Source organism: Propithecus coquereli, unplaced genomic scaffold (assembly GCF_000956105.1).
Source record: "Propithecus coquereli isolate 6110/MARCELLA unplaced genomic scaffold, Pcoq_1.0 Scaffold26, whole genome shotgun sequence".
NCBI classification, from domain to species: Eukaryota; Metazoa; Chordata; class Mammalia; order Primates; family Indriidae; genus Propithecus; species Propithecus coquereli.
The window spans coordinates 1345715-1356880 of NW_012148174.1; the positions used below are offsets into that span (position 1 = coordinate 1345715).

At 37.9% G+C, this 11166-nt stretch overlaps 1 protein-coding gene across 1 annotated transcript in view; it reads right to left on the bottom strand.

Moving 5' to 3' along the window:
- Positions 1 to 6342: 6342 nt before the first annotated feature.
- Positions 6343 to 11166, bottom strand: part of PRKG2 (protein kinase, cGMP-dependent, type II) — an 85315-nt gene continuing 80491 nt past the window's right edge. The window contains exons 10-11 of the mRNA XM_012647143.1: positions 8392 to 8458; positions 6343 to 6438 (exon numbers count right to left, since the gene is read on the bottom strand). Of these exons, the coding sequence (XP_012502597.1) occupies positions 6343 to 6438; positions 8392 to 8458 (163 nt within the window). The remainder of the gene's footprint in view (positions 6439 to 8391; positions 8459 to 11166) is intronic.

Consider the following 11166-nt stretch of genomic DNA (forward strand, 5'->3'; position numbering starts at 1 on the left):
CTGGCCTACAGATGAGGAAACTGACATTTTAGGGAGTTCGGTTACTTTGCCCAAGGATCACGTGAGTTAACAGGAAGGCCAGGATTCAAGGACGAGTCTGTCTGGCTCCCGCACTGTCGTGGCAGATAGAGTAGGAGTGACAGCCACGGTGGGGACTTGAGAAGGGCCCCCTCAGAGAAGCTGAGGATGACAGGCTGCTTGCTCAAGCGGGAGAGAGCCAGGCCGTGGACTCTCAGTGTAGCTGTAGGAGGTCTGTGGCTGTCATTGCCCCGTGAAAGGCCTGCACGGTGTTCCTCGGCCACCCCACCTCCGCTAGGCTTAGCTGTGGCGCCCACTGCTCCAGCTCTCGCACCCCGATGGCCACCGCGACAGGTGCGCCAGGCCCGCAGGCAGAGGGGTCTGGACATGCGTCCCATCCGTGCAAGCTCTCTGTCGGCGTGCTCCCTGCAGAGAGGCCCTGTGTGTCTTCCTAAGTTTCCTTTTCACTTTCTTCCATATGGAGCCGTGATATAGTGCCTGAGGGATATGAAAAAAGAGAATTTTTCACCAGCGAAACGGACTTTTTATGGTCTGTGAAAAGATGCATCTCTCATGTTATTCCCTTTATTTACCTCTGCGGGACCATAAACCGAAGCAGGAAATTATACTTGCAGATGAGGAAACATTGCAGAAGGTAGAGATTTTCATGGGAATTTGCCCCAGTGGCTCAGGCTTTCTCATCCTCAATAAAAAATGCTAAATTGGTTTATTTGCCAACAGAACGAATGCATCATAATTGCAGGAAATATAGACAACAGAGAAAGGTGTAGAAAGAAAGTAAAACTTGCCTGTAATTTCGGCATCGAGAGACAACCACTAGTAATGTTTTAATGTATCTCCTTCTGGATATTTTTCCACGCTAATTCACACGCACACACAGTTTACTATTTCAATAAAATAGCAGCATATTGTACAGATTCTTTCGTAAGCTATTTTCTCCACAAATTTGGTTCTGGACTTTGCTGGGAAATTTTGGTTACTGATTCAATATCCTTACTCATTATTTGTCTACTCAGACTTTCTATTTCTTCATGATTTGGTCTTGGTAAATTGTATGATGCTAGGAATTTATCTGTTTCTTCCAGGTTATCCAATTTCTTGGAATATAATAGTTCACAGAAGTCTCTTGCAGTCCTTATTTCTGTGGCACGAGTTGTAATATCTGCTCTTTTATTTCTGATTTATGTATTTGAGTCCTAAAACTCAATAGGAAAGAAACAAAACACCCAATAAGAAAATGGGCAAGAACCGAATAGACATTTCTCCAAAGAAGATATACAAATGGCCAACAGGTACAAGAAAAGATGCTCAGTGTCACTAATCATCAGGGAAATGCAAATCAAAACCACAATGAGATATCACCTCACATCTGTTAGGATGGCTATTATCAAAATAATAACAATAATTACCATTGTTGGTGAGGATGTGGAGAAATTTGAACCCTTGTTTACTGCTGATAAGAATGCAAAATGGTGCAGCTGCTATGAAAAACAGTAGAGGGGTTCTCAAAAAATTAAAAATAGAACTACCATATGATCCAGCAATCTCCCTTCTGGGTACAGATTCAAAAGAATTAAAATCAGGATTTCAAAGAGATATCTGCATTCTCGTGTTCATGGCAGCATTATTCACAATAGTCAAGATATGGAGACAACCTAAATGTACACTATGAATAAATGGATAAAGAAAATGTGGTATATAAATACAATGGAATAAAAAAATAAAAGCTTGCCATATGTGAGAACACAGATAAACCCGGGAGACATTATGCTAAGGGAAATAAGCTAGTCACAGAAGGACAAAAACTGCGTGATTCCACTCACATAAGGTACCTAAATAGTCAAACTCAGAAACAGAGTAAAATGGTGGCTACCTGGGCTGGGGTGAGGGAGAAATGTCATTCAATGGGTATCAAGTTTCAGTTATGCAAGATGAACAAGTTCTAGAACGCTGCTGTACAAACTTGTGCCTATAGTTAACGATACTCTATTATTCACTTAAAAATTGAACAGGGTAGACTCACGTTAAGTGTTCTCACCACAATAAAAAAATAGAAATCTTACTCATTACCAAAATGTTCATTGCAGAAATTTTGGATAGTTTAGAAGAATAGAAAGAAGGAAGTAAACATGGAAAATAACCCATAATTTACCACTCAGAGGTCAACATTCATTTTTATGTTATTTTCTTTTGGTCTTTTCTCTGTCTTTGTACACAAATATATTTAAAACATTTGTTGCAACCCTGAAGTTTAAACTTTATTTTCTTCCCCATAATATTACACAATGGTTTGTATCTGATATCCGATATTCCTCTATCATATAAAAAGTGAACTCAACCAAGGCCAATATGTAACACAAAATCATAGAACCTTGGAAAACAACCATAACCAACAAATTTTTTATGGTATTTGATTTCCATTGCTCTATGGATCATCGTATGTACTTATAGATGATCAAAAATGTTTGTTAAATGAATGTTGCATTTCAATGTTAAAAAAATAAAATAACAATAGGCTAAAGTATAAAAAAAAAATAAAGCTGATATTCCCAATTCTGTTTTGTTCTAATGAAAACTAAAAAGGTAGCAGAAGTTGAATTTGGCATGAACAGAGATTAAAAAGCTAAGTTTAAAATACTCTCTCTCTCTGGTCCCCCTCCACCATCTATAATAAAACCTTTACAACATCACCTGTACATAATATGCATATTTTGACTGATCTCCTGGTACAGTGTATACTTGAGAATATTTTTGACATTAGCTGTTATGTCTGGGTTAAGTTAGTGCAGGAAAGGCAAGTTCTTTTGTTTTAAGCAGTTTTGCCTCAGAAAATACACCACACAACAAGGATTTAAATCACTTTTTCCCTCCATAAATGGTGATAGTGATAGTAATGATGTTACTTGAGCATCCACAATGAATATAACGCACACAGGAGGTCCTTTAAAAATGTTAGTTGAATAAATTCTTGAAGGATGTTAGTTTTTTTTCCCCTCCTGGGTCAAGCTTCCTCACCTATTAAATGGCAGAAATAAGAATGTCCTAACGCTGAGGCAAAAATTCCAAGTGAGATAACATATATAATATGCTTAGCACACCGCCTGCCACATGCGTGCTTAAAATGTGAATCTCCTTCCTCTTTCTTTACCTTGTACACTGGTAATCACAATACCTAGCAACCTTACCTGAAAAATAACTGAAACCACAGAAGAATAACAAAATGGTTGTTCTAAGCAACCAAGTTTTGGAGTAATTTGTAACACAGTCATAGTAACCGGAACTAAGCCATGCAAAAACCGTCACAGTCAAATTGGGAATAAAATGCATATTTGAGGCCAATAAACAAAACATTTTGAGAACAGTCAGTGTGTTTAACATTTGGAATCCTGTGTGACTAAGATAATGGATATAAATACTCGTAGCAATAAAGAACAGGATTTATTATTATGCCAAAAGAAATATATGTATATATTTATTTCCAAATGATTATCATCGATGACCTACTAGCAATATTAATAATATTATGGCTGAATGTTTCAACGCTTTAAATCTATATCTCCAAATTACAGATGAATAAAAATGTGGTTTATTATTCAAGGTCACAAAAATCTCGGCAGAGCTGGGATTTAAACCCAGGTATTTCTTGACTCTAAATCTCTTATTTTTCACCACTGCCTTCTCCTTCCCTCCCTCCAGACATTTTCGTATTTAAAGGTAACAGTAAACAACTACAATTATAGACAGTTGACCCTACGTGGAAGCAGCTCAGGAATGAAAAATTAACTTTACTCCCTAGAAAAGAGAGATTAGGAATGACTTAATGATGAGGAATATGATAGTACACATGGGGATAGTTTTCTGTATTTCCTTGTGTGTGTGTGTGTGTGTGTGTGTCTCCTTAATTCATAAAAATTAAAGTTGAGGTTAGCTTAATAAAGCACTTCATTTTGGCGAGGGTTAACCCTTCGTCTTCTACACTGACATTTGAGCAATGATCTTCACTTCATGGTTTAAAAGAAAAGAAAAAAAGACAGATACTGATTTAACTGGTATAATTCTGCGTACGGATACCAATGACACATAATGTTCAGGGCTAAACGGTTATTAAGGCTCCTTTAATTTTAACAGAGACAGTAACAGTAGGTCCTATCTATGCAGCATTGATTATGTCACAGAAACTGGGCAAAAGACATTCCACGTATCTTATTGAATCCCTGAAACAAGCCTCTAACGTACGGTTCTACTATGCTTCTTCCTGTAGGTGAGAGATCCAGTACTCAAAAGAGCTAAGTCTTTTTCCCAGGGTCACCCGGCTAGGAAATAGTGGAGTTGGGATTATACGATGGTTTAATCTCTCCTTTCCTTATCTTAGTAAAGAAAACACAATAAAATCATACATGGGGATTACATATGGCCAATCAAAATAAATCTGTAATACTCTAAGTTGGTTTTTATTTCTTTATATGTAAGCTTTTTTAATTACAACTATTATACTCCTTTGAGAATATCATTGCTATTATAAATGTACAGTTCTAACATCCACCTAATACATAAATTTCCTATCTTTATAGGTTGGTAATTTTAAAATATATACATGGAAAAACATACAGTACAAACAAACCAAATGCAAATAAAAATCTTTTAAAAATCTTAGAAATTCTTTAAGCAGGTTATGTCCATCCTATTAAAAATGATTCTTCTATGTACAATACAGAATCTTTAAAAATACTACTCCAAGAAACAAAGACTCTTTGGTTCAGCAAAAGGATTCTAAATGTGGAAATTTAAAATGTAAAAATCTCGGTTAACTCTTCAGGAAGTATATAGCTGACTTTCTCCGAATGATGAAATTATGGGTGGGTACTAGGGAGAGGTTGCTTTTCACATAGAATGTTATTGTATGAAAACATAACCAGAGATTGAATAACGTCAGAACTTGGACATTATTTTTACTCTGCCAGATTAAAAAGATAAAGAAAAAGCTCTGTGTCCATCCACTTTGGAAAGAGGACACGGGTGTGATCATGGTCAGCACATGGAAACATTCAGCAGTAAATTTCTCAGAAGAAATTTGGGACTATCCTGTTTATTATTGGGAAGATTGCAAAGAAGAGACAGGAGGAGAGCAGTTGCTGGATGTTCCTTTTACTTCTAAAATCTTATCGCTTTTCTGGTGGCTTGCCTGCCTTAACAATCTAAAATTATAAACACATCCGTGACTCAAATGTCTTTAAAAAGAGCTATTAACTTAGCAGTGATTACAGTGCATCAACAATTGCCGATGGGATTTTCATTAAAAATTAATCGTGGTTATTCTATACTCTTTTGGTTTATTCATAGCAACAATCACAAAATTGGCCAAAATACCTCAGAGTTTCAAAAAGTCAGCAGCCTTGCTTATTAGAATTTATTCTCCTCTGTATTTAATGGGGAGGAAAAGCCTTCACAAGTATATTCCAGCATATTTTCTACTTTGGTTGTGAAAATATTTTAGCATATAAGGTGAAAGCTTTCCAAAGGCCCATCATTTAACTACACATTTTAACCACCTTTAGCAAGGTTTTTGAAAAGTCTTTGAGATATCGCAGCTGGTCATCAAAAAAAGAAAAATAATTTTTGCTTCATTTATTTTTTTTCTAAGTTCCCCAATAGAATATGATTACCTGGTTAGATTAAATGACTCATTTACTTTATGATGAAGTACCGCTAATACTCAAACTTGCCTTTCTCCAGACTAGTATCAGAAGCATGTTAGTATATTTCCAGGTTGAATGCTAGCGGAAGTCAAGAGCTTCTATCGATTACCATGATTCTGCAAATCGCCATTTTAAGATGCCACAATGCTTCTATGGAGTGGTTGAGAGCTGGGGAAAACTTCCAAAATTCACCCTGAACTTCCTTTCATTTGCATGACTTTAACTGATCAAGAGCAAGACCCTTTTTCCAAACCTTAGTCGTCTCAAAGGAGAAAAGTACAATCGGAATGGAGCAATAGATTGCAGAGAAAACTGTGCCTCTTCAACAAAAATGGTTCTGATTGTGGAAAGAGAAATGGGATAGCCTTCAACATTTGAGAAAAGCAAAGAATGAAATACATGGATAATTCACAGCATCTAAACGAGACATCGTAATTCAGGACCACCTCTGTACCATTCTCCTCTCACCCCTGTGCAGAGATTTCTTTTCCCTAATGGTCTTCCAAAAGATATCATGATATTCCGAAGAGAAAAATAATCAGCATTGGATTCTTGATCCTTATAGTCCTCTTCTGTAGCGTACAGGCAGTAATCATCTTTGCTTCCGTTAGAAGTCTTTATCCCAGCCCGATAGCTCATCCGGGGGAATTCCCTTTTCAGGAGGATACTTGTCAAAGTAGCTGTGATCTATGGGTCCACTGAGCTAATGTAGAAAGGATTAAAACAAAGGTAAGGATAACGTTGACTAAGCATGCTATCATACATGGGTAATGCCCGTAACATCTGAACACGAATTTCATACTGCAACCACTCGCAAGTTCCATATAAGAAAAACATGACCAATTATCATTAAGTCACAGTCTCAGCTCCTTTAGAACATGAATTTTGTCACTGGATTACATTCCATAGGAACTAGCTGGTATGAGGAGTTATTTCCTAACGGTGACAAATTATGTCGATTTTTTAATTGAAAAAAATATTTTAAAAGCACTTATTAAAAAAATCAAATTCTGCCAGTCTTCCTTCCACTTTATAAAAGTTTCTTACCAAACCTGGATTTTTATAGGGTTAATGGATCCTTATAAAGTATCCAGAATGCCAAAGGAGCAACTCAAAATATTAGTGACCCTGTTGAAAGGGTAAAAGGACTCTGGTATTAAATTATTTTGCAAATCAAATGGTTTCCAATACTGCTTTCAAAAAATGTCAGTAGTACATAATTGTATTACCAGCTAAAAGATCATTAAAAATACTATTTATGTTAGGTCATAGTGTCTTGGGGGACCCTGGGCAGAGATCATCCAAAAGGAGCTCAAAGTGACCGTGCTATCACGAATTAATTAATTAATTGCCATCTACATATGTAAACACAACTCTTAGCACTTGCGGGTATATAGTAACAATTTTAAAAATGGATAGAATTGATGCCAAATCTGATCCCGTTTTTTAAAAATAATATTTATCCATAGGTACATTAAATCATTTCTTCTCAAAAATTTTATTTTATAATTATCTTTAGAAATTTGTAATACAGTGATTTCATGTGACAAGCATGCTATAAAAATGTAATTATAACCAAATATGGAAGAACCATTTGTGTTATCACAGAAATCTCTGTTGTCACAGAAATTTTTAAAACTTTGAAACTAAATTTTAAAGGCACTTACAGAGCAGTCAAGAAAGACTGTCAAGCACAGAAGTATTTTACATCAGGATGAAATTTTATAAGGAAAATGGAATGGAAATATATAGAGAAACGAAAGCGATATAATATTCCTGTCTGCATTTTTTAAAGGGCTGGTGGGTATCAAATCTCAATGGCATTTAGATTATAGTAGATATATTTAAAGGAATGAAACAACAGCAATATTTTATTTTAAAATGTCAATATTTATAACATACTAGAAATTACATTCTCTACAACTATTTAAACTTTGATGAAAAACTTCAGATGTCAATCTAAAAATGTGCAAGAGGAGACACAAGCTTCATAATTCTTTTAAAGAAAACACTAGCATAAAGTTGGTAGAGTATCGACCTAGACCATTACTGAGACGTTTTTGCCTCAAGTTAGCTGATGTTCTGCTGCTTCTAGAGCTCTTGTGTCCGACAAGGCAACCAGTACATATAACGACGGAGCGCTTGAAACGTAGTTTGTCTGAACTGAGATGTGCTGTAAGAGTAAAATTCACTTGGGATTTTTAAAATTTAGTATGAAAAAGTAAATGTAACATTATCTCATTAATATTTTATATTGATGACATATTGAAGTGCTAATAGTTTGTATATATTGTGATAACTATTTAAAATTAACTGTATGGGTTTTTTAACCTTTTTAGTGTTTAAAATTTTAAATTTTTAAATTTTAAATTATATATATATATATGGTTCACATTAATTTCTATCGGCCTGACCAACACTGACGACTTAGGGATTTAGGTGGCATTTTCAGGGTAATTGGCTCCTGAGAAGTGAGCTAATTAATACCCATCAAATTGGCAAAGCAACTTCATCATTATCATGACAGTTTCACTTCGTTAAAAGGAAAACTGTTAAAAAAAAAACACCTAAAATCTATTACATGCATACACACCTTAAAATTTGTTTATACAATCAAATCCCTAGAAAAGAACCAAGAGAGTCATAAAGACCGTACCTCTCTTCGTAAAGGGGATGGCAGGCTCCGTGCTTTCAGTCCTTCCCAATTAAAACCATTTAACCACCTGAGAAATGAGAAAAGTAGAGAGGAACATTATTTGCCTGATAAACTATTATCATGTCAAGCTGCCAACCACGTTGTCACCTGCTGCCTTCCTGCAACGGTGCAGCCGCAAGTGCCTGGGAAAACACACAACCACGCGGGCCGGTCGCCTGGAATCGCGTTCCATCCATGCCCACGACCTCAGGCAGGCACCTAACGCTGCCCAGATCCTTCCGGATTCCCCTGGCCCGCTCTCTGTCACAGTCCCGTAGATCCACGATTCATGCTTGGTCCTCTCCCCCCAGACTTCCGCGTCCTCCTCCCATCCTCACCCCCAAATGATGAGCTCGCTCCCTCTTTCACTGGGAAAACCGGAGCGTAAAAAGAGAATTTCTGCAATCTCCCTCCAGCGTACCTGCCCGTCCGCCCACACCTGTATGTCGTACCAGGAGCTCGCCGCGTCTGCTCCTAGCTACGCTCACTTCCTCCTGTGCACACCCCATGGACTCTTCTCCGTGCAGACATGCACTCCTGCAACTCTCCTCTCTCCCGAATCCTCGGTGTCTTCCCTGCCGGATCATCCTCCTCAATGCAGAAATATTTTGTTTCTTCCAACAACAAAGCACCCTCCCTTTTCCCGAGTTCCCCTCCAACTCTCACTCCACTCCTCTCCTTCCACTGGAGAAAAGCTTCCCGAAAGAGTGACTTAATCACTGTGTGCACGTCCTTGTCTCCTGACCACACTGCAATCAGGTTTCACTCTCTGCACGCCACTGAATCACCTCAATTCTCAGCTCTCATCTCGCCCGACCTCCTAGCAGCGTTTGCCACAGTTCGTCACTCCGGCTTCCTGCAATGCTTTCTGCACGTGGCTTTCAGAACAACACTGCTGTCCGGGCTTTCTTCCTGCCTTCTCCAGAGCTTCCCTCATTTGCCCACTGCTGTTTCCTAACGAAGCTGGTGTGCTCCAAAGCTCAGTCCTTGGACTTCTTCTTTGTGCAACTGCTCTCAGTTTCTGGTAATCTCATTCAGTCTCGTGGCTTTAAATAGCTCTTGTATACTGATTACCCCCAAATTTCTATTTCCGACAGAGACCTCGCCATTGGTTTACGGGCTAATATCTACAACTGCTATTCGTCATCTCCCATCCAGATGGGAGCAAAAACGCTCTGGCCACATAGATTCCCCTTGCCCCACCCGAGCCAGAGCTACAAGCGTGCCCATCCCCAAGACAGTGCACACCACACCCATTAGGTGTGACTCTACCCATCTCCTCCTGCCCCATAACTGGATAGTTTTTAAATGAAAAATTAAAGTGACTGGTTCTCTAAGAAAAAAAAAAATAGAAGTTTTACTTTAGAGGAGAGTGGGAAAATCTGATGGCAAACTTGAGAAATGATTTTTTTTAATTTAAGAATATACTGGGTAGAGAAGGTATAAAGCTTAAAGACTTCTGGAAGGTTTTTAAACACTCCTTTTTGGAGGCAGAGCGAGAAATCTGTTTTCCTGGGTTTTTCCCTAGCTAGCTTTATAGCTTAAAAAGCACCATGAAAATAGGATGAAATAAAGTTTTGGAGCTCTCTGGGCTCCCATGAAGGCACGGTGGAAAGCTGGTAAACCTTCTTAGTCACCTCTGCACACCGCACTCAGACCCCACCTTACGTGTGCAAAGACAGTCTTGCCTATGAAGAAGGAATAGGCAAATTCATCCCTCCAGGGAAGGAAATTCAGAATTCTTTATTACCACGCGGAGGTGAAAAAAAATCCTTTCGCATCCATTTGCATGTGTCCCCAATCACCATTTGGCAGCAACATTTAAATGAGCCTCAGGTAAATAAGAAGAATAAGATAAAGCTGGAGCCCATTAACAATTATATCACTTTTATTTCCTAGCAACACCAGAGCCAAACATGAAGACTCTTCTTTAATGAGAGAAAAGGGGAAAGTCTATGGGAAGAATGGCTTTAATTGACAAGACACTTGTTTTCTCAATAGGAACGGTGTGTTTACGTGTCATTTTATAATGAGAAAAGAAACTGTGATAACAGCAAGCCGTGCACGAAGAAGAGAAATTGGAATCAAAGACAAATAACAAGCTTTCCAACCGAAGTCAATCCAAAGGATGATAAAGAATGCTAGAGGACTAAAAACATTTTGATGTCTGTAAAATCTACACTTAACGTCAGTTTTCTTCCTAATACGCCCTTAAGGCAGAGCTCGATAGGAATTTACAATGTTGAATACACGGCTTTATTTCAAGCAAGTTCATGAATACATAGAGCAGGGCTGGCAGCTTGGGGATTTTTTGGGGTTTTTCTTTGAAGCTGTACCACTGCTGTTAAGGAAAATGAATAGTGTTTCTATTCGGCAACGGCATCTCTGCCTTTATTTTCACACTGTGTTGATGTGCTCCTAATTCTTCAGTGAAAATATCCACAGAGGAATGAAATATTGAGAGGCATTTTCATTTCTAAAAGTGAACATTATCAGTTTACTCAAAGGCTTTCGATGATGAAATTCTCAAATGCATTTTTGTACTAGCAATGTGTAATGTATTCTTACGAGGGATATTTTTATATCTGTGAATTGAAAGCAAAAGGAAAGCACGGTGAAGACGGCAGGACTGAGCCAGGGGCTGACTCAACATCTCTAATCATCAGGGAAATGCAAATCAAAACCACAATGAGATATCACTTATCTCCAGTGAGACTGGCCTTTATCAAAAAGTCC